The following is a 25,431-nucleotide window of genomic DNA, read 5'->3' on the forward strand; positions in this document are numbered from 1 at the left end:
GGCTGTGTCCTGTGAGCACGCCGCTGAGCTCTTTGCCTCAGTTTCCTTGTCCCAAGGGGACTGAAAATGTAGAGGGGCCGGGCCAGTGAACAGGGTATCCCTCTCCCTCCCCAGGCCGTGTTCCACATGCAGTCGGTGAAATGCCTTAAGTGTCAGGAGCAGAACCGAGCGGTGCTGCCATGCCAACATGCCGTGCTGTGTGAGCTCTGTGCCGAGGGCAGCGAGTGCCCCGTCTGCCAGCCCAGCCGGGCCCACACCCTCCAGTCGTGACCCTGCAGGCCTGGCCCCGGCCCGGCTCAGATCTTCTTTCCTAGGACTTTTTAAAGTATATATATATGTATGTATGTATGTATGTATGTATGTATGTATGTATATGTATATGATTCTGTATATGTATACATTTCTGTGCGTGTGCAGGTGTGTGTGGGCAGCAGTGTGTGAACAGTGTCTGTGTGTATATCTGTACATAGATATAGACACACACTTTAAAACAGACTTACCAAGCACTTTTTAAAAGAAAAAACTATTTTGCAGCCCTCCCCTTGCCCACTCTGTCCTTTTCCACTGCAGAGACAAAGTCCCCTCATTGCCCACCGGCCTTTTGGCAGGGGATAGGTTTCTCTTTTTAATGTAGGAGAACTAACTAGTTTTAACTTCTTCCTGGGGCCCGAGCAGGAAGCTGGAAGGGGCCAAGGGGAGGGACCAAGCCTTCAGGGCAGGCCCTGTTCACTGCACCTCCCCAGGCCAGGGCCAGAGCCAGGGGTGTGGACATCTGGGGGACAGACCTGGTTCCCAGCCATGAGGCTTGAGGGGGGGGGGTGTGCTGGGGGTCTCAGCCAGCCTAGCTCCTAGGTTTTACCAAATGTGTATCTAGTCTGGGGCTGGCAGGCTAAAGCTGCAGGGGCCAGCCCCGCTCCCAACCCTGGGCCCTTGAAGCTCCTTGAGGGGCAAGGCCTGGGAGTTCTACCCCTCAGGTTCCTGAGGCCAGGGGTCCACCTCAGTCCTCTCCCTCCGGGCCCCCAGAGCAGCCTCCCTGGCCCCAGGACCACCTACCAGACTTGGCACTGCCCTCTTCATAACCCCCCAGCTGCTGTCAGCTTCCTCCCTCTCCCCCCTGCCCCCCTCTGGCAGCTAGCAGGGCAATTGGTGGGGAGGAGCTGCGGACTGGGGACCAAGGTGGGGCTTAGGCCCTGCCCTCCTCACCGGGAGGGGCTCCGTATGCATTCCTTGGTGCTCTCTGAGTGCAGCTGACGTCCTGCCCGTTTGGAGCGGACGCGTGTGTACATGTGTGTGCGTGCCTGTCCAATGTATATTGTGTCTTAGCTTCCATTTTAAAAATTGTTCTGTACAGAAAGATGCAGTGGGGGCGGGAGGGCAGAGCGGGTGGAGGGAAGCCATCCTGCTCCCAGCGCTGGGGGTCTGGGGTGGGAGCAAGAGGGCTGTGAAGGGTCTGGCCTGGCCCAGGCTCCCCCTTGGGCTCAGCACGAAAGGGCTTTCAATGAATTAAGTGAAAACTTTTTTTTACAAAAATGCAAAAATCAACAAAGCTCCAAACCTATTGGAAATAAAATATGAACTTACAATGGTAGCTTGTTTACGTGGGGGTGAGGGAGAGGAGGGCCCCAGATAAGGGCCTCTGAACTATCAGAAGAGTCAGCTTGGCCCTCCCAGCCTCGGCTCCAGCCCCACCTAGGCCATGGAAAGCGCTCAGGCCCCCACCCAAGGTGTGGCTAGGCGGCTAAAGCCACCTTCAAGCCCCCAGGTGGCCCCAAGCCCCCAGACACAGCTCAAGTGCCCTCCGACCCAGGCCTGCCGGCTCAGATGAACTGGAGACCTTTAGCCCAGGAGGCCTCCTAGGTGTAGGACTCTTCAGGGATCCAGTATCAGCTGGGACCTGTTTACTTGTTTTGCGAAAGACAACAGGTCCCTAGTTGTCTCCGAGAGAAACAGAAAAAGACTGCTTCTCATAAAAGCACTAGAAGGGAGGAGGAGGGTCTCAGCCTTTGAGCCACCTCCTTCCTTTGCTCTAAGCAGGCCTAGCAGGTGGCTGTGAGAAACGCACCTAGTGGTCTCTGTATGGGGCTCAGGTTCAGAGCTGAAAGGAGCCTTGGAGGTGATCTCATCTGACCTCCGACTGCCATCATACTCGAGAGGTGAAGGGTCTCAAACAGGGTCACACAGCTAGAATGACAACCTGGCCTTGGGCTCTGACTCCAATACAGTGGCCACCTCCCCCCCCAGGCCAGGCTGGGACCCTGCTCCTCTAAGCCCTTGAATAGCCACTCAGCCTGCACTCCTGGGAGACCCCCCCACTCCCGGTGCTCCCCTTGGAGTGCCAGGCAGCAACCACAAACTGACATGCCTAGTAACGTTTTGTGCGAAGCCCTGCTTGTGCATCAGTTACTCCCACACCTGCTCTAGAACATGAGGGAGTGAGGGGTGGGCCAGGCCCCCCAGGTCAGGGGCAGCTCAGGGTCTCCTTGCCAGAGGCCTGAGGAGGGGGTTTGCATGGCCTGACTATAAACTTCTGGGCCCCAGTGCAGGTCAACGGTATAGTTCCTTAGAGGACAATGAATTGTTTTTGTTTTTTTATTTTTGCTAAGAAAGTTCCTAAGTGGCAGGTACTGTCCCAGGGAGGAGGTGTCCTCAGTAGACACGGCTGGCCAAGCCGTCTTTTCTGCTTCTGGCCCTCCATGCCAGCCCCACTGCCTGCCAGCTTTCACCTCTTCAGAGCCAGAAGCTCCTTGGCTGTAGGCTCCTTAGCCTGGGTACTGGCAGCCACCTCAGGAGAGGAGCCAGGCTCCCTTCATTATAGCTGCTGCCCTCCCTGCCAGGGCAGCTGTAGCCTCGTCTCTGGCAGGGCCCCCTCCCTCCCCCAGGAGGCTTTGTGCCATAGCCCTAGCCCCAGTGAACCAAGGTAGGGGTGTTAAAGAACAGGCCCACGGGAGCCTAACCTCCACCCCAGTGACTGGAATAGGCATGCCAGAAACAGGTGGCCAAGAGGTCTCTGCCCGAGCAGCTTCCCCCAAAGAGGGAAGCGGGGGTGGGAGCCGCAGACAGCTGCCCCCTCCCCCTGGTGCTGAGATTCGGTAGGGAATGCTGAGGCCAGGGCTGAAGGCAGGAAGAAGGGAATATAAATACTAACAGGGTCCTAGCACCAGCACCGTGGGCCCCTGCTCTGGCAGGAGGACCAGACGGGATCTTCATGCTGGGCCTTCCACACGCTGGGGTTCCCCAGGCTTGCAGGGCCCTTCTGGAGCATTAGGCCAGGCTGGAGGGCTTGCACTATGGTGGGAGAACCCAGACCTTTCAGGAAAGCCCGTCGCTACGGGCGCCCAACCCCATCCCTAACCTCCACTGCTACCGCCCCGGCCTTGGGGCATGCTGGGAGGCCTGCTTGGCTCGCTGCCGCCGCAGCCTCACAAACGCCTGGGCCTCCCGGTCACCCTTCCGGCTCTCCAACAGCTGCAGGATGGGATCCCCTGTGAAGAGAGGCGTTTGGGGGTCAGACTGCGGCGGAGGGGGAGGCGGTGCCTGGGTAGTGGCAGGGGACACTGACCCATTCTCTAGCCATCCTGGAAACTAGTGATGGACACACACCGGCCACGCTCACAAGACAGCCCGACGGATAAGACGAGACCCATCAGCGCCTCTGGCATGACTGCGAGTTGCACCGGAAGAGGCTGAGTGAGATGCGCCTCAGGTTGCAACTATTACCTTTTTATATGAGAACCTAAGACTAGCTAGTTAACCTCTTTGTGCCTCAGTTTACTCATCTGTAAAATAGCCGTAATAGTATCTGACACGTTAGGTGGTTGTAGGATTGGGAGTTAATACGTCTCAAGTGCTTAGGAGTGGCCTGTAAGTGCTCAGACATGTCACCTATTATCCAGCCTGGAGGACACTTGGCCTGTGCCCCCCAGTCGGAGACCCAGCCTCTCTCCCCAGGTAAGCATACTGGTGATCCCCCATCCCCAAAGAGTCACACCACACTTGGCCTAACAGATGTCACTCTTCTCTTGATGAGCCCGAGAGATCTACTCAGCAGCACAAGCCATCACGCTGACTCCACTGGCTCCCACACCCAAGGAGGGATTCCTCTGAGCCCAGCTCCATCCGCGTCCCCAGGGGCCGCTGCCTGACCTTTACAGGCTGCCCCTCCCCTGCACCCCCAGTGCTGGGCCAGGCTCTGCACCTGAAGCCCCACAGCCTCTGCCCTGGGGCTCCGGCCTACCGTTGAGTGCAGGGTAGGTGAGGGGCAGGCGGGTCTGAGGCACCTCGCCAGGCTCCTCAGGCCCAGTCAGGCCCGGCACGGAGCGTAGTGGCAGAAAGGCCTCCCCTTCCAAGTCGTCAGCCCCCAGCGTGTCGTGGTCCAGCACCGTGAGCAGGAGGCACGCTCCGTCCTTCTGGCACGGCTCAGCAGGCACCAGGCTGAGTGGGGGACAGAGCGGGGCTCAGCTGCCTGCCCCTACAGGGTCACTGGCACCCCCCGACAAGAGGTCATCGCTGGTTCTTGGGGACAGGCCAGGGCTGAGGGCAGACAGGTGGGCATTAGGATGGCAAAGTCAGTTCTCGGCCTGGCGTGTGCCCTGACAGACACCTCCTTTGACTCTGGGCTGGTACTTTAAACCAGGGGCCTGTGTTCCCCAGACCCTCCTGTCTCGGGGAACAGAGGACCTCCCTGGAAGCAAGCCTCTAAGTCCCAACAGGTGGGGGCCCTCTCCCCCGCAGTCCCATTCCTCGCAGGGTCCCTGGAACCCAAATGCCTTCATCACAGGGGAACTGTGGGAGGAGCAGGTCCGAGGGAAGTCCAGGGCTGGGGAAGGGTGGCGAGTGTAGGAACCCACTCACAATTCAAAGGTTTCATCAAACAGGGGGTGAAGGTCCTTCTTGTGCTTTTGGGTCTCCCGGGGGGCCAGCTCAGGGAACTCGTGCCTGGGCTCCAAGGTCAGCTGGACAAAGGGGTCGCTGGAGCCTGGCAAGTGGGGAGGTCACCTGGGGAGGTGACGTTGCCAAGGATATCCCAGCTCCCCGCCTCTAGTTCCCCGTCCCTGCCGCTGTGCTCTGCTCGGCAGCATTGCCCCCTCCTGGCAACAGGAAGGACACGCGCCCGGCGCTCCCTCTCCGGAGAGCAGACCTGCCCGGGACGGGCGGGGGGGCGTGGGGGTGGGCAGAGTGAGGACGCGGGCAGTGGCCGGCGCGCAGCCTGCACTCACCGTTGGAGTCCAGGGGCAGCAGGCTGGAGGCGCTGAGCAGTTCCACACGTAGCTTCTGCTCAGAGGTGCGGTAGGAGGCCTTGACTGTGACAGCCCCCAGCTCCTCGGAGGCCGTTTCCGCCTAGGGGTGGAGCGCAGGGGCAGAGTGGGGCAGAGTGGAGGCAGGGCTCCAGGGGCGCCGGGAGCCACACGGAGGAAAAGAGCCTCACCTGCTGCTGGATGCGGCTGCAGAAGTACTTCTGGATGAGCTCCCGGCTGGAAGTGGCCTGCAGCTCCAGGTCCCTCTGCAGAGCCTGGGACCGAGGCACAGCTGAGAAGTCACCTGAACTGTCACACTCAACCCAGTCCAGTGCCGCCCTTCAGAGGGTTTGGCTCGGCCAATATCGATGTGATAGGAAAGCTCCGGGTGGGCTTCACAGGTGTGCCCCCCACACAGTCGCACAGCTGCCCCCTCCCCGTGCTTAAAGAACCTTCTGCTTGGTTTAACTTTTGAAAAGGGGCCCACATTTTCTTTCGGTGCTGGGCCCTGTAAATTATGCAGCTGGTACTGGACACAGGTGAGCACAGAAAGGCAGGCTCCCCCCCCCCCACCAGCTCACCAAAGACCCCTACCTGGAAGGTGTTGGTGTGCAGGGCTGCAGGTGGCAGGCCGCAGCCCTCTGCGTAGAAGCAGATCTCCAGATTCTAGGGGTGAGACATCAGGTGGGTGAGACATCAGCCCCCCCCGCCCCGGGGTTATTATTTGCTGTCACCATTATTAGTACCTGCAGGGCAGTCTTCAGCCTGCTAGAGGCCAGGGGGCAGCTCCGCTGGGAGGCAGCCCCCTCCATCAGCAGGGTGAGCGTGTAGGTCCAGAGCAGGGTCAGGAGGCTGGGGTGAGGTGCAGAGGGATGCCAGTCGCAGGACAGGAGGATGGGAGAGAGGAAGCAGAGACACTCTTGAGAAAGGGACCCAGGCCCACCCCCGGCTCCTCCCCACCCCACCCTCCACTTCCACCTGCTTCTCTGGTAAGGCTGGGACCAGGGCAGCAGGCAGGGGTGGAGGGAGGGAGGGCTGGTCTCCTGAGGGAAGGAGGACAAGTGGGGGCGGGGGGCAGATGCGGCCAGTCCCAACCAATATGTTTCACAACCTAGCAAAGAACCTCCCTCAGTAGGATTATCAAACCCCAACAAACAAGGAGGGGCAGGGAGGCTGGTCCCCCAGTGACAGAATCATTATTCAGTATGGGAGTGGTCAAAATGAGTAGGATTTCAACACAGACAAGCATCTACCACCCCTGGGGAGAAAAAAGTGGCAACCAAGCCACAGTCCTAACTACCTGAAATAACTGAAATTTCACATGTCAAAGTAGAGTCAGGCAGTTCAGTACAAAAACAAAACAAAACTGGGTTGTGTAATTAAGAATGGGGAAGGTTGTATTAAAGGCAGTTAATGGATTCAGCATATTTGAGTGCTTTTTAGGCACCAGACAACGTTCCAACGGCTTTTGAGACTGTAGTGAGTCAAGTCCCTATAATGGAGATTTAACTCCGTTTTAGCTGAACAAATGGCATATTGTGGCCTGAGAAGTAACAGCGGTGGGCTCCCCCGGCCCCGCTGCACCACTGGGAGTGGACCTCCGGGGGGAGGGGCAGCAGGCTCAGAGCCCAGTTCCCATGGGGAGGACCCATGGTCATCGTTGTGCAGCTCGTTACCGACCACTTCCTCTGCACAGGCGCTGCGCTCGGCACCCCAAGTGACTCACTTGATCCTCACTAGAGGCCAGAACTATGATCATCTGCATGGAAAACTTGAGTAATCTGCTCAATCCACCCACCGAGCAGCAGCAAAACTAGAGTCTGAATCCAGGTGGGCCAGAGCCCACGTCCTTGACGTCTAGTCCTGCTGCCTGGTGTGCTGGGCCCCTGCTTTAAGAGAGACCCTAACAAGAAGTCCCCCTGGATCCTGGGAGAGGAACATCAGTTGCCTGTAATGTTAGGAGGGACAGACAGCCCAGGGCTAAGGGAGAAAGGGTAGGCAGCTTTCTGCTCCGCCTAAAGGGAAATGGGCAGGTGTGTGAGGTAGTGAGCTCCCTGTCCCTAGGAGTGAGCATTTAAGCAGAGGCTGGTTGCATCCTCCCCTGAAAATAAATGGCTGAGGCCGGGCAAGGGGGTGGGGGCGCCACAGGGTGGGAGGCTGCTGCACACCTGCTGAAGTTCTCCTGCACCAAGTTGGTATTCAGGTAGCAGAGCTTCACCTCCAGAAACTTCATCAGGGGCAGAATGGCCTGGGAAGAGGGGTGGGTGGCAAGTCTGGCTCTGGCCCATTCCCATGCCCTGACTCGGAAGAGGAAACAGGGCCACGAGCTTTTGCCTGCCTCATTCGGAACGTGGGCCAGAGCTGAGCCTCCTCCAGAGCCCGTCAGCGGCCGTGCGGGGTCCTGCCGCAGGGCCCTGGCCGTGCCCTCCCCTAGAAATCCTCAGGGCTCCTTCTCTTGCTTCCTTGAGGTCTTGACTCAGCTGTCACCCCCTGAGGAAGGCCTTCTCTAGCCACTGTCTAAAAATATCTTTTAAAAAAACACAAATACGAATATACATATCTTCATTTTCTCTAGTACTTACTAACGCGTCACGTGCACACACACACACGTTTAGTTCTAGTCACAGCTACGGTTCTAGCTCTTCTCCCAACTCCCCTACCAGAATGTGAGCTCCGGGAAGGCAGGGAGTTTTGTAAGTTTTGCTCATTGATCCATAACCCCATGCCTAAATCTCTGCCCATGACAGAGCGCTTACATAGTTGCTGAATTACTGAATGACCTTCTCCCAGACAACCAAAGGTACGCGTCACTCTCTCTGCCCCCGGACAGGTGAGGACGCTGAAGTCAGCTGGCTTGTAGAAACAGGGAGCTCAGAAGGATGCACACCCAGATCGGTTTGGCTGCAAAGGCTAAGCCCTCCCCCACTGCAGTCCCCACGCGGATGCTGGGAGAGCCCATGGAATGACCCACCCCTTCCCCCTTAGCATCCAAGCAGGAAACCGAGGCCCAGAAGGGAACATTTCCTGCCCAAGTCTGGGGGACTTATCTCTGACACCCCCCGGCCTTCAGCCCCCTGCCACCCTAAGCCCCTTTGGCAAAGGTGAGCAGGGAGGGCCACTCACATCCTCAGGCAGGACAGACTCCTTGAGGCCCACGAGTTTCTGGATGTGCTTGGCAATGCCCACCTCCAGCTGGAGACACAAAACAGGGTGACGTCACTAGGAGCCTTAGTTTAGGTTCAGCAAGGGGTAGGGGCTGGACATCAGCCCGAGTCCTGCTGGGGGCGCTTCAGGCCAAGGATGGGCAGGGTGGGGTCCCTGAGAATTGGACAAGGTACCTGCTTCGCCAGGGTGCGGACGCCGGTGCGGATCTCGTGGCCCAGCCCAGCCAGCGCGCCCTGCAGTTGGGCGTGCAGCGTGTTCTGCAGCTGGCCCTGCTCCAGCACGGCCCCTACTCGCTGTTCCAGAGCCTCCCACGCCAGCTGGGTGGGCAGCTTGCCGATCACCAGCCGCAGCTGCTCCATGTCATTCACCACCACGCACAGCTGAGGGCAGGCACGGGCACAGGGATGCAGAGCTGCTGGAGTTTGCCAGGACCGGCAATCCCTACTCCCACCCCTGGCCTGACATCCAGCTCTGGCCCTTACCATGTTGGCTGCCTGGCCCTGGTCCTTCTGGCCTGCAGAGAGCTCCTGGGCCCGGGCCTTTATAAGGCTGCAGTATACCAGAGCCAGGCGACAGGTATCCTGCGGTGGGAGAGGATGATCAGCGAGGGGGGGGCCACTGGGGGGAGGCATGGAAATCTCAGTGACCTGGGGATTTAAGACCTAGGCCTTCGGAGGCTGCTAGGGCAAGAGCTTGGGGGAAACAGGGCAAGTCAAATGAGGCTGTCCTAGAAAGGTGGGGAAGGACACGGGAAGACGCCACACCTCCACAAACTTGACGGTGATCATGAAGGCCTCCTCTGGGTCGGGCCAGTCCAGCTGCCGGGCAGTATGGCTGATCTGGGCGAAGCAGGTGGACAGATCCACGGCTGATGTGCTGTGCTTGGTCAGTTCACTCAGGGGCACCAGCTGGGGGATGGGGGAGGGCGCGGAAAAGAGGGCTCAGGGCTTGCCAGATTCGTGCCCCTCCCTCCCTCCTTCCTTCCATAGGCATTCAGAGCTTCTACCAGTAGCAAGGGCGGGGGGCAGGGGGCTACAAGGGGTAGGAGCAAGGCTCCACCCAGACCCCCAGGCTGCAAAGATCAGTCTGCGAAGGAAAGCCACACTTAAAACCAAGGATATCAGGAGGCAGCCCTGTACATGCAACTGGCCTTAAGAGCTGGTCGCCAACTTCTGCGCATCCTAAAGGCCCAAGCAGAGCCCCTAGCCCCACCCCCAAAGCCGGGCCCCGCCCCACCAGAGGCCCCGCCCCCACCTCGTCCATCTGCACAGCGCGCTGCACCCGCGCCAGGGCCACGCTGTAAGTCTTCTGCAGCCAGGAGGGGATGGCGGGCTGGAACCAGCGGTGAAAGCCATCCAGGGCCAGGACTCCATCCCTGGGGGGAGCTGGGGCTCAGCCTGGGGAATGCCGGGCTAGCGCAGACCCTCCTTGACCCTCCTCTCTCTCTTGTGCCAACAGCCTGCTGCCCACCTCTCTGTGGGGCCCGGGTCCAGCTGGCAGAGCTGCTTGAGGCTGACATAGAGCTGGAATAGACTCTCGCCCATCTCTGGGGACATGGGGCTGCCCGCCACCGCCGCCGTGTGGTCCTGCACCCGCTTGGCCACCTGCAAAGGGAAGGCATGGGGACAGGGCTCCTGAGCCAGGGTGGAGGGCAAAGCCTGGAGACCCGGGGAGGGGGGAGGGGGGAACTCACCAGCCACTGCAGCTCCAGGAAAGCCATGGAGAAGAGGTCGATCTTGAGGGTGCTGCAAGGAAGGCCACAGGTGTGAGCTGGGAGCATCCCGGGCCCTTCTGGTCCCCATTCTGAGCCCCTGCCACGCTACGTCCCCACCCAGCCACCTGCTCACTTCTGGAAGATCTTGTTCCACGTGTGTTGGCACTGGTGTAGGTCACCTATGATGTCCTGTACCAGGCTCAGCAGGGCTCTGCCCGCCTCCAGCATGCCCTGGCAGGGACAGAGGTGTGCTGAGCAGGGCTGCAGGGGTGAGCAACCGACCCCGCCTCCCCCCCCTCCCTGCCCAAGCCCCCTCACCGGCACCATGGGCTGATGGTGCTGTTGCTTCAGGTGGAACCACTGGACCGTGCCAGTCTGCGGGCAAAGAGGCGGTGAGCGGGGAGGGGTGCCAGGCTCAGGCCCAAGCCCTCCTCGTCCCCAGGGTGAGTCCCGTACCCTCAGCGTCTCCGTCACCAGGCGGGGCAGTGGGGTGCTGTCAGGACACAGCTCTCTGAAGGCCTTCATCTTGCACATCTGTACCAGGACCCTGCGGAGACAGACGGCTGGGTCCAGACGCCTCCTGCCCAAGGCCTCCACTCACAGCTGCAGCGGGCTTCGCCGGCAGGGGCCCCAGCTCTTCCTTGTTCCCTTGCCCACTGAGGAAGGGGGAGCGCGAGCCGCTGACCTGAGCAGAGACTGCAGCCGGGCCGGGGAGTCGGGCACAGAGAGGGGGAAAACCGACCGGAACTGGCGGAGGAGCGAGAGGCCGTAGGCCAGCAGCTTGCTGAACGAGGCGGTCAGCTCCTCCAGCTGCAGGGCCGCACAGAGTCGGGGCTGCGTCACGGGCGGCCGTGCCGCCTCCCGGAGCCCTGCCTGCCCGACACTCCTCCTTCCACCGCAGCCCACCTGTTCTCCCTTGAGCCGGCCCTGGATCCACTGGTACTCGATGCTGGTGATGGGGTGCAGGAGGCAGCTGCTCGGGAACTCCAGGCTCTGGTAGAGGCGGCTATAAGCCACCCACTGCCTGCGACACAGGAAGCCCCCAGCGTGCCCTGGGACCTTGCCCCTCCCGCCGCCCACCCGCCCGCCCTGCCCCACGCCTCCTGCGGGCCCCCATCAGCCTAGTCAAGGTGCTTTTCAAACAGGTAAATGAATCATCTCCCTGTCCACTTGGGATACTTGTGATTTAAAGATTGAGGATTTCTTGCTCCTTTTGAAAAACTCAGATGTGGAGACTTGAGCCTTCATGCACACGTGGCAAGCATCAGCTGGGACTCCCCTTTAGTTCAAGGGACACCTCACAGAGGTGAGGACCAAGCTGAGATGAGACCCGAGTGGGACAGTGATGGAGAACGGGGGGGAGAGGGCTGCCCAGTCCCTCCCGGGACACGGCGGTCACCCGAACTACATGCTTGGGCCCTGAGGGCACACTGGGGCCTCACTGTGGGTGCCGCTCCTGCATCTGGCCCCGCCTGCATCCCCCCTCCCTGCCTGCCTGGGGATACCCACCTGCCCATGGTCCTACAAGCTGCCCTTGTCCCCCACCTCTGTCCGCCCCCTACTCAAATGCCAAGTGTCCGCCGTGGCCCCGGGCCACACCCACTCTCATTCCACTGGGGGTGCCCCCGGCTCCACACGCCTCACCCACCTGCACTCGAACACGTTCCCACAACCTATTAGGGCCCGGGGGACGTGACAAGCCCTTGACACAGATTTGGTAATGCCGGCGCACAAATCCATAGACTCCAGAGCGCTGGAGCTGGGCCACAAGGCTGTCGTCTGGGGCAGGGGTAGCAAATTCAAATGCCCAGAAGGACTCAGAGGGTGTCAGGGAGTGACTGGGCCAATGGCAGCCGTGAGGGTGGGGGAGGCCAGGCGCTGTGCTGCGACCCCCTGCTAGCCCAGGAGAACAAATGCACTTGGGGTACACGGGAAGCTGGAGATGTGACTCTGTATGGAAAATCTCCAGATTTTTAAGAGTTGGCAACGGACTCAAAACTCGACACACACAGTTGGGGCCAAACAGAAATCTCTCGAGGCTTAGACTTTGGCCTGCCAGCTTGTAGGAGGACAGGCAGGGAGGCAGAGGCTGGTGCCTCCCAGGCGACCCTCCCAGGCACACTCACGCCAAGGACTGGTGGAAGTCGGATAGGTCCTTCTGCGTGGCATGGAGAAAGAGGATGGTGGCAGCCTGGGGACTCAGCGACCCGTCCCAGGAGGTACTGCCTGCCTGAGGGCACGGGTAGAAGGGTGTCAGGAGCTGGCCGGTAGGCCCCACGCGCCCCCTCCCCCCCGCCAGCCCTGGGAGGGCAGTACCTGGTGCCGGGTGACCTCATGGGACACCAGCTGCTGGAGCAGGTGGAGGTGCACCATGTAGCTGGGCTGGGAGCGGCTGGCCGCCGGGGCTCTCTGCAATGGGGCCGGCAGGGTGGTGAGAACAGGACCCCATCCCTAGTACAGCCCGTGTGCCCTACCCAGGCAGGCCACTGGAAGGCCCCTGCTCCTGGCCCCAGACCTACCCTCTTGTGAATGAGCTGGAACTGGAGGTGGCACTGACCGCGGTCTGGGTAGGTCTCGGTGCAGGGCTCCAGAGGGTACCACTGATCCTCCCGGCAGCGCAGGTCCTGGGGGGGCCAGGCGGGCGCTCCAGGGCAGCATAAGCCTCACACGGTTGGGGGCAGAGGAGGCGACGGGAGGCCCACCCCAGGCTCGGCTTGATGTGGACCCAGAGCCCCTCCCTTGAACCCCACACGAATCCCTGTTTCCTGACCCCGCTCACCTGTAGCCTCACAACCACGTTCCCCAGAAAATCATCCTGGCCTTTGTCCTTCCGTGCCTCCTTAAAGATCCTGTTCCAGGCAGGGGCCATGAGGGGGGTGGGCCAAGACACCGGAGGGGTCAGGCTGGGATCCGTCCCCCTCCTGTGGCCCCCTGGGCCTGGACAGAGCCTGTAGCCCAGCAACCGATTCGCATGCATGGGGCAGGCAGCCCACACTCCTTCCCCCAGGAACCTGTTCCCGTGGCCTTCACCTTCGCAGCCCATGCAGATCTGTGAGCTCCCCGAGCTTCTGTCTGACGGACTCCACGGTATCCATATCCCTGCGGCGGGGGGTGGGGGGCAAAGGTTTGAGCAGGAGGCAGAGAGGGTGTCCTGGGAGCCCTTGACCTCTTTGGGAGGAGGATCTGCCACCCCGAACCACCTCTCTTCTCTCCCGGACCCCTACGGGCAGCGCATGCCTCTCACCACATGTCCAGATGGAAGCTCGAGTTGCTTATGTCCTCAAACTCCCTATGGGGAGAAAAGGGCCTGGCTGAGGGCCTTGGAGGGCTGGACCCCGGCCAGAGCCTGTTCCCAGAAGCTCCCACCCCCACTTACCCACTGTCCCGTCCGAGCCCCTCCTTGCAAACTCCCCCTCCCTCCCCTAAGGTAAAGCTTCGGCCTACCCCCCACATCAACCCAGCATAGGTGGCATTTGTGCTTCCTGTCTGTCTCTGGCCTCGGGAGCAGGCCCCTCCTCCGGTCAAGCCAAGTCCCCTCCCCTGAGCCAGGAAGTCCTGCTCATCTCATTGAGGGGTTAGGGGCTGGGGCAGGGCCACGTACAGGATGAAGGTCTCCTCCCAGACAGGGTTGAGTGTCTGGGTGATGACCTGGGTGCGGTGGGTCTGCTCCTCCGGGATGGTGTGCCTCACCACAGCCTTCTGCCGATGCCGGGACCCAGGGCTGCCCCCCTGCACGCCCACCCCCTGCTCAATGCCCAGCAGGCAGTAGGGGTCACTGAATCCTGGGGAGGAGGGGAAGGACAAGGCTGCCAGGGTGTTGGCAGGGCTCCCTGGGAGACTCCCTCATCACCCCAATCCCAGGGGCAGAGGCCCTCCCATCCCAGACTCAAAGGCCCTGGGGCCAGCAGCACCCAGGGGACATCCGGGAGCGGGGAGTTCCAGCTGAGTTCTGGGATGGACTGATGGGGAGAAGGAGGAGCTGGGAAGAGGACCCTCAGGGCCCCTCACCCCCTACTCACCACTGACATCTTTGCCCAGAATGCCCTTAGCTTGTTTCACGGTTGCCTTCAGACAAAATATTGGCTTCTAGAAGGACAGAAGGGTGAGCCTGAGTCCCAGAGGGAGCTGGGCTTCTCAGCCCCTGTCCTAGCCTAGGATGGTCCCGGACCAGGTTTACCTCAAGCTTCTGGACCTGCTGCAGCATCTGCTGGTGCTCCTCGGGCTCCATGTGGAAGGCCTGGTGGGGTAGGAGTGTAGGAGGCTAGGGGCGCAGGGCGGGGGTGGCTGGGCGGGGAGGAGAGGACTCCTGGGTCCGGGCTGCAGGATGGCGGGAGGAATGGGGGCTGCACTCACCTCCTGCAGGTACTGCAGCAGCTCAGAGGCCTCCCGCACATGGCTGGGCTCAGGCTGACCCAGGCGGTGCAGGACGGTGTAGAGAGCTTCCTCGTAGAGCAGGGCCCGCTGAGACACAGCAGGGTCACCTCAGGAACCCCAGTCTGCCCACTGCAAGGTGAGCTCCCCCAGCCACCCTGGCACCAACACTGCGCAGCCAAAGCTGGGACAAGGCGCCCACAATGTGCGGGCGTGGGGGGTTAGGCCTAGAAGTGCCCCCCTCCCCTGCTGTTGCCGTCAGCCTTGGCCCGTAGCCAAGGAGTGTGTTCCCAGCACCCCACTGCCTCCCCCCAGTACTCCGATTCTTACCTCCTCAGGGGAGAGGTGGTGGGATGGAGGCTCGAGCTGAGGAGTAAAGTGAAAGGCAAGGTGTCCCCAAGGCCTGGACCAGGGCTCGGCAGCAATGGCTCCTCAGAGCAGGCCAGGCCAGCGCTGCGGGGTCCCTAGTTCCCGGCCTCCAACCCACCAGTCCCGCACACCTGTTCCCACAGCAGGCCTCCTGGGAGTCCAGCCCCTGGGCCGCCCTCCTCATCCCCTGGCCTGCCGTGGCTGAGGTCCATTGGCGCTCAGCTGCCCCAGCAGCATGAGCTCGCTGCACCCGTGGCCCCCACCTCCTTCCTTCCCCAGAGGAAGCAGCTCTGCTTATCGGGCGGCCACGCTCCGCACCCCCACGGCGGAAGTGAGGCCCAGCAGTGGAGGTGGGAGACTGGGGGGTCATGCCAAGCAGCCCTGGGGGCTGCGCGACTGATCCCCAAGCCGCCTGGCCCGCAGCAGGGACACTCCCCGTCTAGAGGAGCCGGTGTCTTTGGAGCTGGAAGACCAGAGGCTGCGGCGGGCAGGGGGCCCCTCCAGAGGGAGGAGGCTAAGAGAGGCTCCGACCCCAGACCTGAGACCCAGGATGGCCCAGAGAACACATGGTGGACCCCAGCCTGCCAACCCAGAAGGCCCTGCCCAGGTGCCGCGACAGGCAGGAAAGGGGACCACATCCTCAACCCCAGCCCGCGAGAGGTAGAGCCCCACACCCAGAGACCTTAGAGCCCCACCCTGGCCACTCTTCCTCCTCACTGAGGTCACTCCTACCTCCTGAGCGGTTTGGGCCAGCGGATCCTGCAGATCTCTGACCCTGCGGCGCCTTATCTTGATGGCCTGGCGGAGGAGAGGGGGGCGCCGCTGGGGGTGGGAGAGGGGTGTTGCCATGGTGGCCGCTCTGCCCTTCCCCTCCACCGAGCTGCCGCCGCGCCGTGGGGTGAAGAGTGTGAAGCCACAGGATTATGCAAAGCGCACCGGGTGCCTCCCCCGTGCGGGGGGCGGGGTGGGGGGAGGTTCCGGTCAGGGTTTCACCACCTCAGAGGCCTACACCTTCCTCCTGGGGCCGGCTGGGATCCTGGGAGGAACTCTATCAGGCTGGAGGCAGGTGGACCTGGTGGGCGGGTCTGGCCCCACCCCGCCCTCCCACGGAGGCCCTGCTGCGTGTTGGGGGGGTATCCAGTGCTCCCCAGCAGGGGGCGTCAGGGCCTGCCCCACACCACGGGTGTGCCCAGCTGGGCCAGGGACCAAGGGGAGAGCTGCCCTGGGTCGGTGGGGTTCCCACCCACAGACTTCCCTGAACGGACCCGAGACCTAGGGTGGGGGTGGGCAGGGCACGGGGTGGAGGCTCGAGAGGCATCTCCCCAGCAGGCGGCCAACTGCTCGGCCTGCTCCACCCCACAGGTGACATTCCACCAAGGTGACGGGGCCAAGCCATGCTGGGCGGAGACGGCCCTGCGGCCCCCGCCCCCACAAGGCCGGTCAGGAGGTGCTCCCTTCAGATGCCCTTGTAGGGGGCTGGCCAACCCCAGGGGCTCCCTGGGCGGGGCTGGCCAGAGGAAGCGGCAGGAGAGGCGGCGCTGCCCAGCCAGAAGGGACAGGAAAGAGGACACCCCAGTGCTCTAGTGCTGGCCTTTCTCAGAGCTCCCAGACCCACTGGTGCCACGCCCACAGCCCTCCTCCAGGCCAGGGCCCAGGGGTGCGGGGCGGGGGGCGTTAGGCCCTGGGGAGGACTCTAGCTGTCCTGCCCCCAGACACGGAGGTTCACAAGAAGTCACGCACTGGAGAGACTGCAGCACATGTTCCTCCCGCAGACACCTTGTGGCCAGAGACGGGCCAGGGCTGCATCTCCCTGAGGTGGCGAGCACAGCAGGCCGGCAAGGGCCTCCAAGGCCTCCGGCCCAGGGCAGCTGCTCGGCCGCCCCAGGCCCCAGGGGACCCCGTGGGTGGGCCAAGTTGCTGAGTAACCACCACGGAGCAGAGATGTGGGAGGCCTTGGTGTCCTGGGCCCCAAAGTGCTGTGGGAACAAGGGACTCTCACACGGGGAGGGAACGGTCTCCCCAAAACCCCCCCGAGCCGTAGCAGCCAGACTGTTCTCTTTTCCCAAGAGCTCACACTGGTCACCACACACAGAGCCAGAAAGGGTCCAGTCACTTCATTTTTACTACTTCACATTTTCAGCAAACAAATCAAGGTGCAAACAGGGTTTATTTCACATTAATATATTAACTGGGTTTTTTGTTGTTGTTGTTGTTTGTCAAATAAATAGGGAATTCTCTTTAAATAACCATCTCCTCACTTCACGGCCAGTCCAGAAGCAAATGAGAGTAAATTTTAGTGCATCCAGGGGACATATCACCAATTAGGCATGAAGCTTAAAGGGAAGAGGGCAGGGTGAGGGGCTGGTGAGAGGTCATGGTCAGCACACAGGCTCAGGTCAGGGGCCTCTGTTCCAACCCACCTCAAAGCCCCCACATGGCATGATGGAATGAACATGCATTCTCCAGTCTGAGAAGCCCCTTCTAGAGGGAAAGAAGGCAGAGGGAAACAAAAGCCAAAAATACCTGGAGGGAAGCAGCGGCCCAGCCTGATGCCGCCCACCCCTTGGAAGCTCAAGTTAAAGCTCCAAAAGTCAAAGTGGTGGCAACAGGTGACCAAGGACAGGACAGGGAGGCGAAGGTGAGCGTGACTGGGCTGGAGGCTGGCTGGGACTGGAATGTGAGAAGGTGGCCTTCCATGGGGAGGCACAGACCAGAGTGGAGGGAATGTGAGGGGGGCCCGGCGGGGGCCCTCAGGAAGACGCGAGGCTGGTCTGAGGGAGGTCACAAGGCTGAATATAAAGTGGATTCCAAAACGAGGGAGCTGGACTGTGGTAGCGCAGGTGGCCAGAATCCTTCCACGGGCAGAAGCTACTGGAGCAAGACAGGAGCGAGAGGGATGCCCGCGCTCCTGAGCAGAGCCCCAGACACGGTGAGAGGGAAGCGCAAACGAGTGGCGCCGTGGGCTCCGAGCTAGCTTGAGAAGCAGGGAGGCACAGCTCCCGAGTCAAGGGGCCCCCCCTTCCCTCAACACCAGTCCCTGCGAAGTGTTTTATAATCAGACCTGGAGGAAGAACAAGGCCCTTCCATCACCCCCCTAGCCCCAGCCTCAGCCCCAAGGGGAAGGGAAGGGAAGAGTGACGAGGGATGGGAGGCAGGGGCGGGAGGGGTCTACTGGGTCTTCTTATCTTCTGGGGGGTAGTAAGGAGGTGGCGGAGCCTGGTTCTAAGGAAGGAAGGAAGAAAGATCTCATCAGAAGCTCCACGACAAGACAAGGTCTCCCGCCCCCAGAGCCCTGCACACTGCCCGCCTGCTCCCCGTCCCCGCTCACCGTGGGCATGTAGACGTTGTGTGGGTTGCCCGGGTTGTAATAGGCGCTGGCCGCCGCTTCTGCAGCCTTGGCTTCAGCTGCGAGAGAAACACACTCGGGGTAAGCCCTCCCCTCTTCCAGTGGCCCCCGGAGCTGCGCTGAGACCAGAGATTCCCACCAGGCACGGCTCTGGGAAGCTGGTGCTACCCGGCCCCTTCCAGTGCCTTCAGCCCTCTCTCCCCACCTGATCCTCCCCACAGTCCAGCCACAGGGGGTACTGCCACCTTCTGGTTGTGCTTGACGAGAGGACAGAGGGAGACCTTCCCTGCCCCCGGGGCACACGGCTAGCTGCGGGAGAGGGTGGGGGGCTGGGATCCACAGGTCTTCCCCAGCAGCCACCACACTGCCGGCCCCCTGGACTAGTCCAAGGCCAAGGGTCGTTCACCACCTGGGGCTCCTGGCCAACCACTAGCTGTCCTCTGAGGCTCTCCATGCAGCCCCAGAGAGGAGAGGGCTGGTCCCCGCCCAGGACTGTTCACAGCCCAGGGTCTCACCTGCAGGAGTGGAAGGGACATCAGGGCCGCTGACTGGAGGCTCCATGGGCCCCGGGTAGGGTGGTGGTGGAGGCTGCACATACCCCATGGCCCCGTCCATCATGGGAGGTCCTGGATAGAACTCTGCTCAGCAAGAGAGTGAAAGGGACCCAGTGAGCAGCCTGGCCCTGGCTCCCTCAGTGGGCACCTCCCGGGCCTCTCCAGCTCCTCTGTTAGTCCTGAAGCAGCTCAAAGAACAAGTCTCCCCTCAACAACCCCCTGGCCTGGGTGGGGGTGGTTAGCGGGTGGGTGGGGAGAGGGGTGGGCAGCAAAGGACACACTCACCAGGTGGGGGCGGTGGATAGGGGTAGCCAGGAGGGCAGGGGTACATTCCATTGGCGACGGGCGGGGGAAAGACATAGGCCCCGCTGGGCATGTGAGAATACCCATAGGCTCCATTGGGGGCTTCGCCTCGGGAGGCTATAAGTACAAGGGGAGAGAGAAATGAGTGTCGCCTACCGAGGGGAGCTGCAGGGTCCCAGGAATGTGCACAGCAGACATGCCTTACCCCGCCCCATTCCGCTCCCCACCCACGCTTGAGCCAGCCTCGGTCAGGAAGGAAGTGAGGGATCTGGATGGGGAGAGAGGCCAGGGCAGGGGAGGTCCAGACAGGGGTGGATGGATGGACAGAGAGAAAGAGGGAGGCTCGGGGACAGGGTCCCAGATGGAGCTGGGGTGAGGCTGGGGACAGTGTGAGGATGTCTGAACACAACCCTGTGTGATTTAAACCGTCTGTTGCTTGGTAGCTTAATGGCCAGGTTTCTTGTTCATTTTTATGAGGCCATAGTTAAACGTCCTGGAGTTCAAAGAGCTTTGTCCAAACGTCCTATACAGGCTCCAGGCCAGGTACACCCAGCCTTTGAGGTACAGGCCAGAGTGATGCTAATGACAAGTTTCCTTCCCAATTCCCAGGCCCGGTTGGCCCGGGGCCCAGAGACTTATCTCCTGAGTGCTTAAAAAACAAAACAAAAAGTAAACAAACTCACACGAAGAAATTAAAACCCACACATTTCAATATGTCTTCACCCCGAGCTCTGAGAGCCTTGATACCTTGAGACGCCACCTGTAGCATCCGCTGTCCAAACTCGATGGCGCCCCCCGCCGTAAAGGTCAACTTGTATGACGCCGAGCCCTCCCAGCCACCTGGGAAGGGAACGGGGCGTCAACAGCTCAGGAAAAGAAGCCAGGTTACACCTGAAGAGATGGCTCTCTGTTCTCTCCAGGTCTCTGTCCAGCGCCCGTGGCGAGAGGGCTGGCTCTGCAGCGCCCGCCTTCCCGCCCGGCTGCTTTCGGTGCGCGGCCCACACAGCGAGTCCGCAGGGCTCTCTTTGGAACAGAGGACTTTCTCTCTTGGAACAAGCTTTCTAAGTTACCCCATCCCCAGCCGTGGAAGTTCGTCAGCACTAGAGCCTCCCACTCCTCAATGAAGCAGGTTCCCGGAGCAGGTTCCTTCAGCAACAAGGAACATTCAAGTTCAGAGCAGATCCCTCCTCCTGAGGGGCCTAAGGATGGACCTCTGGCCCCTCTAGCCTGGCTTCTGCCTAAGGGGAACTGTGAGCCCCTAGAGAGCAAGACTCAACCTGGCTGGGTGTGAGGGGGAGGCCAAGTTCAACACAGAGGTCTCTGGTGTCTGCCAAAAAGCCCGCCACCCAGCAGGGCCTCTGGGGAGGGGGGGGACAGCTGGCTCTTCCTGGCTGTAGGGAAAAGGCCATTCCCAAGCCCTGATGCAGGTCTTCCCATACCTAAAATGTGAACACACTTCCCAGGTCACGATAAGAATTTTCACTTATTTTTCAGTCATTTGGCCGATTTCACTCCGAAAAGCTGATCAGAGCTCCTATCTTCACCGGCTGCCTCTCCTGGCTCTCGTCGTTAAAAGCCCCCCTCTGCTCAATAGCTGGCAGCCCAGGTGGGGGGCCCTGGAAGCTAATCCAGAGCCAGGAAGAGGACAAGGCTAGGGGGTGTTTAAGACAGCCGAAGAGGAATGTCTCTAAGACAGCAGAGGCGTGGCCAGAAAACCTCTTTGGAAGCCCTGTCTGTGTCCCTGAGCCCCCATCACCCACCTCCTGCTTCAGCCTTCACCGTTCCTTTGATGTAATTTGCACCGAACACGGGCTGCTTGATCTCACAGTCCTTCATCAGATAAAACGGCATCATGAAGGACTGCATGGCATCCTTGCCTTTGGACAGAAAGATGACCTGCAGGGAGACAGGATGACAGCCATCAGCGCCCGAATCACAGCCTGGCTGGCTCTGCTATCACTTCCTGTGTGTGAGGAGTCTGCTCCCAGAGCCAGGGCCCCGCGGCCCCAGGGCAAGCTCTGCACCAGACGCTCCTGGAAAGAGCTTTGAAAGTGAAAGACTCGGGGCGCCTGGGTGGCTCAGTCGTTGGGCGTCTGCCTTTAGCTCAGGTCATGGTCCCAGGGTCCTGGGATCGAGCCCCGCATCGGGCTCCCTGCTCGGCAGGAAGCCTGCTTCTCCCTCTCCCTCTGCTTGTGTTCCCTCTCTCGCTGTGTCTCTCTGTGTCAAATAAATAAATATTTACAAAAAAAAAAAAAGAAAGTGAAAGGCTCTCCGTGCAGCCTGGCTGGAGAGGCTGAACGTGGGTATTCACCAGGAAAACGTGCTGCTCACGGGGCACGTGAGAGGGACAGGCTGCTCTGCCATTTAAGTGGTGGATGTGGTGGGCAAGTGAAGGGGGCTGTAAAGCTAGGGCAAGGAGGCAGGGGGAGGGAATTCCGGCTTCCAGAAGGGGGACGTGTAGCCCGAGCTTCACAGAAAGGAGAGCGAAGGAGGGGAGGAGGTGCTGGATCCCGGGAGAAGGGGGCTGCCCACACAGCAAGAGTGTCCCACCCCACAACTGGAAAACCCTCTTTTATTTTATTTTTTTAAAGATTTTATTTATTTGAGAGAGAGAGAAACAGCATGAGAGGGGAGAGGATCAGAGGGAGAAGCAGGCTCCGCACTGAGCTGGGAGCCCAACGTGGGACTCGACCCCAGGACTCTGGGATTATGACCTGAGCCGAAGGCAGTCACTTAACCAACTGAGCCATCCAGGCGCCCCGGAAAACCCTCTTTTAAACCCTTCGATCTGGGACTGAAGATGCCACCACAAAAGGGATTTTGAGACTCCCTGGTCTCTGCTAAGTCTCGGTGATGAAAACTGGAAGATATGCCCCTTTCTTCCAACCATCTTTAACTCTAACTCTTGGTAGCTATGGGCAGTGAACCTTTTCCAAGAATGGCCATTTGTCTTTCTCTGGAAGGCTCCCGTCAGCCTGGGTCCGTCTCAGGCAAGGCCCACGCTGCAGTCTGGCACTCCTGGCTCTGCAGGGCTGTACCGGGCTGTCTGCCCAGCCTGGAGGCTCTGGCCATGTTACTGTACCCTGTTTACCACATTTGTCATTCTGGACGTGCACGAAGGCCTCGTGCACTGCGCTTACAGAAATCAAAATCGTTAACAGCCTCCCCACTCCAGGCCCAAGTCATCCGGGCAGCGGCACCCAACAACATACAGATTTCACACCAACCGTTCCGGAATTTGCATGGATTCAATGCCTAGGGGTTGGTTCAGCTGCCCAGAGAGTCTGGTGATTCTAGAACCCAGGAGCACATGACAGAAACACGTGAGCGAGGAGCTAACGTTCACCAGGTTCAGAGGCCACTGGGCTCATGAGGCTGAGGCTGACCTAACACTCACCGTCCGCCACCAGGAACCACAAGCTTTCAAACCATCACACGGAGCGACTCACCCGGTACGGGGTAAGGTAGACGGTGCCTTTCTTGGTCCCTTTGAAGGCCTCGGGCACGTTCTTCATGTCACTGAATGTAAGTTCCACATGGTCATAAGTCATCAGGATGCTGTGATGAGAAATGAGGACAGGCCCTAATGAGCCAGTTCAGAGCCATGACCTGCTTTCCCCAGGGACTGACAACCCTTGTCCCCCCACCCCCCCGCCCCCCGGTAAGCAGGTGATCAGCACAACGGGTCTCAAACCTGTTTGGACACCACTGCAAGGAAACCATTAATACAGCCTCAGAAGAGATGAGCAAGGTGGGGGTCTACAGAATTTCCCCAAGCCCTACATACAGACCCCCCAGGTGACCACAGCAGAAGAGCCAAGGGCAATAAAGCTGTAACACCGTCATCCCTCAAATCACGTTAGATTACCTGGGTTAACGCTTTCATTTTCTTCTGAGACCCTATAATAGGTGTCTGTTTTCATTGGTTTATTAGTACTGATATAAAAACCCTCTAAGGCGTGACTCTACGCATTACCAAAGGGCTGATGTCACGGTTCCTTTAAACCTGGGCTTCCTGAACTGGGTCTGCAGGGGTGTGAGTCCATGAAGCCCTTGAGATAATGGGTGTCCATGCATTTTTCTGGAAGAATTTGCGGCTTTCATCACTCTCAAAGGGATTCATCACTTGAAGAATAAGGCTATTTTACACATGAAATTTTAAACACTAATTTAAACTCCAGTTGCCGTACACACAATTTTTTTCAGAAATGAGGCTGAAGCATTTTCTAAAACAAGGCACACCATTGTTTAGCAGCACAGAGCCCGAAGCCAGGTAGGAGGCTCACCAGGACAGATACATTCTTGTCCCACAAAGTCCCACTGAGAAAGAAAGAAAAAGAGTCCCAGGAGATGTTACCAAATGGCATCAAAAGTGTTTTTCCAGGCCCGGGACTGGCTCGTACACAGAGAGACAAATCGGGAACAATGTGAGGTTTCTCTGATTATAAGATAACAAGGTCCAAGTCCACATGGTTCCATTTGTCTTCCTCCTCCTCCCAAATACCACAACTTTCTTCACTAGGGCAGGTGGGGAAGAGGACTGGTACCAGAAAAGAGAAGTACAGCTCAGAGGGGCATCTGGGTGGCTCAGTCGGTTAGGTGGCTAACCCTTGGTTTCTGCTCAGGTCATGATCTCAGGGTCCTGCGATTGAGCCCCGCATGGGAGTCTGCTTGTGGATTCTCTCTCTTCCTCTCCCTCTGCTCCTACCCCCTGAGCTCCACAGGCCCTCTCTCTCTCTAAAATAAATCTTAAAAAAAATATATATATATATTTAAGAAGTAGAGCTCAGAGAAAAGAGGTCATACCAGGAATAGGCTGGTCCAGCAGACCCTGAGCAGGTAAGATGGAGGGAACGTCAGCATTCTGAAGCCAGGGGCATCCCAGGCTTTCTCCTGACTCATCAAGCATTCCTGAGTGCTGGCCCTGGCAGGCTATAAGGCTCTGATCCCACCAAGTCTCTTCTGAGGACTCAGACTCCTCATAAGCCTTCTGCCTTCAGAGGCATTTCAGGGTCAACGTAGCTCAACCAAGGCTAGATGGTTTAATTCCCTGTGCCCAAGGAGCAAGAGAGAAGCCCCCGAGAAGTCCACAGACAGAAGAGAGGACAGAATTGATTGGAGGGGCCAGGGGGGCGGGGAAGAAAGACACAAGGACGGATACCGTGCCAGGAAATGTGTTCATCTGACAAATATCTATTTAACTGCGCCTCTGGGCCTCAGTTTCTCATCTGGAAACTCAGCAGTTCTGGAATATACTGGAAGGCTATGTACTGTAGTGAAGCCTGTTGACTTTAAAGACGCCTTTCCTAGAATCCCATCGGTGTTATTCACAGCTCTGTGATCTCAGGCAAGTTACTTAAGCCTCTCCGTGCCTCAGTTTCCCTACTTGTAAAATGTGTTGAATAGTATGATCCGCCGCGCCGCACTTACATATTAAAGTAGAAGAGGAGCACGGCCTGGCACGTAGTAACGTAGTAACCGCTCAAAAAGTGGCAATTGTTTTTTATCTAACGCTCTTCCCACCTCTTGAAGTCATCGACTCCGGGAAAGGGGCTCAAGAGCGACCCCGGGGCCCCACCTGTCTCCCCAAGCCCCATCCCCCTCCAGCCGCCTCACCCCCCATCCCACGGCTAATCGCGACATCCCAGCCGCTCCTCCGCGACCCACCCTCTGCCTCCGGCCCCGCCTCCAGCCGTTACCCTCCCCCAAACCGCACCCCGACAGTTTATCCCGTTCACGGGTGTATCCCCAACCGCCCAGCGGCCTACTTCCCACGCCCGCCCTTCCCTCCTCCAAGATCCTTCCGCAGTGTTTTCACCTCTCGGTGTTGTTGACGATCACTCCGCCGCCCTCCGAGTGATTCTTGTTGAGCGCCATAGTCTCTCGCAAAAGGGTCCCGAGACTCCCAACGCAGTGCGCTTGCGCCCCTCTAGGGCCCGCCCCTAGTGGCGTCGTTCGTATTAGAGTCAGCCAATCACAGCTCTTGCGCGGAGCCTGGCCCAACCACCTGATCTCGAGCGTCACGTGGTAATAGTTTACTCGCTCCCCCCACCCCCCGAGTTCCGTCTGCGTCACAAACAAGCTGAAGACTACAATTCCCCGAAGGCAATTCTCCCTCAATCGGCTTTTCCCTACGCTAGTGGAAGGATGCGTTCTGGAACTTGTAGTCTTCCAGACCGCAGGCCTGGATTGACTGCCCTAATTGCCTAACTAATCGGCCTGCGCATTCCCTACTGCCCATCCCGTCCTCAAAGGGACAGGAATAAACAGCTGGACACGCCACAGGGGAATTAATCGTAGAGGCCCTGAGCACAAGAGTGCATACTCACAGAATGAGGGTAGTAATCTAAACCGGGTGGGGGGGATTGGCGGAAC

General features: G+C 59.6%; 3 protein-coding genes across 25 annotated transcripts in view; 1 reads left to right on the forward strand and 2 right to left on the reverse strand.

The window, feature by feature from the left end:
* UNK (unk zinc finger) overlaps positions 1-1,583 on the forward strand; it is a 34,731-nt gene extending 33,148 nt beyond the window's left edge. For all 16 annotated transcript variants that reach the window (XM_045888449.3, XM_045888448.3, XM_054510693.2 and 13 more), the window contains one exon: positions 115-1,583. In XM_045888449.3, the coding sequence (XP_045744405.1) occupies positions 115-270 (156 nt within the window). In that variant the 3' untranslated portion in view covers positions 271-1,583. The remainder of the gene's footprint in view (positions 1-114) is intronic.
* A 992-nt stretch (positions 1,584-2,575) lies between these two features.
* Positions 2,576-16,811, reverse strand: UNC13D (unc-13 homolog D). 8 transcript variants are annotated; one of them, XM_045888437.3, is made up of 33 exons: positions 16,594-16,811; positions 15,586-15,651; positions 14,815-14,850; positions 14,467-14,574; positions 14,291-14,350; positions 14,133-14,199; positions 13,715-13,895; positions 13,358-13,402; positions 13,144-13,212; positions 12,893-12,962; positions 12,633-12,737; positions 12,430-12,522; positions 12,240-12,343; positions 11,020-11,137; positions 10,799-10,923; positions 10,570-10,660; positions 10,432-10,488; positions 10,247-10,344; positions 10,093-10,144; positions 9,870-10,003; positions 9,654-9,774; positions 9,164-9,307; positions 8,882-8,980; positions 8,573-8,779; positions 8,358-8,426; positions 7,403-7,482; positions 5,981-6,086; positions 5,829-5,900; positions 5,426-5,509; positions 5,217-5,337; positions 4,852-4,975; positions 4,235-4,431; positions 2,576-3,482 (listed from the first exon to the last, which is right to left on the reverse strand). In XM_045888437.3, exons 1-33 carry the CDS (start codon positions 16,657-16,659, stop codon positions 3,361-3,363), a joined length of 3,291 nt encoding a protein of 1,096 aa, XP_045744393.2. In that variant the 5' UTR covers positions 16,660-16,811; the 3' UTR covers positions 2,576-3,360. The 8 variants fall into 8 exon arrangements, 7 of the variants coding, with proteins under 7 accessions (XP_045744393.2, XP_064439629.1, XP_045744392.2 ...); XM_064583559.1 differs by lacking the exon at positions 10,799-10,923 and having other exon boundaries at positions 11,020-11,133; XM_045888436.3 differs by having other exon boundaries at positions 10,799-11,137.
* A 146-nt stretch (positions 16,812-16,957) lies between these two features.
* WBP2 (WW domain binding protein 2) lies at positions 16,958-24,998 on the reverse strand. Its single transcript, XM_045888450.3, has 8 exons — positions 24,875-24,998; positions 22,506-22,614; positions 20,817-20,952; positions 19,804-19,896; positions 19,039-19,173; positions 18,715-18,837; positions 18,182-18,258; positions 16,958-18,075 (listed from the first exon to the last, which is right to left on the reverse strand). The coding sequence occupies exons 1-8, from the start codon at positions 24,931-24,933 to the stop codon at positions 18,022-18,024; spliced, it is 786 nt and encodes a 261-aa protein (XP_045744406.1). The 5' UTR covers positions 24,934-24,998; the 3' UTR covers positions 16,958-18,021.
* Positions 24,999-25,431: the final 433 nt, after the last annotated feature.

Source organism: Mirounga angustirostris, unplaced genomic scaffold (assembly GCF_029215605.1).
Source record: "Mirounga angustirostris isolate CCGP_5_RB_7025 unplaced genomic scaffold, mMirAng1.0.hap1 SCAF_17, whole genome shotgun sequence".
Classification (NCBI taxonomy): domain Eukaryota; kingdom Metazoa; phylum Chordata; class Mammalia; order Carnivora; family Phocidae; genus Mirounga; species Mirounga angustirostris.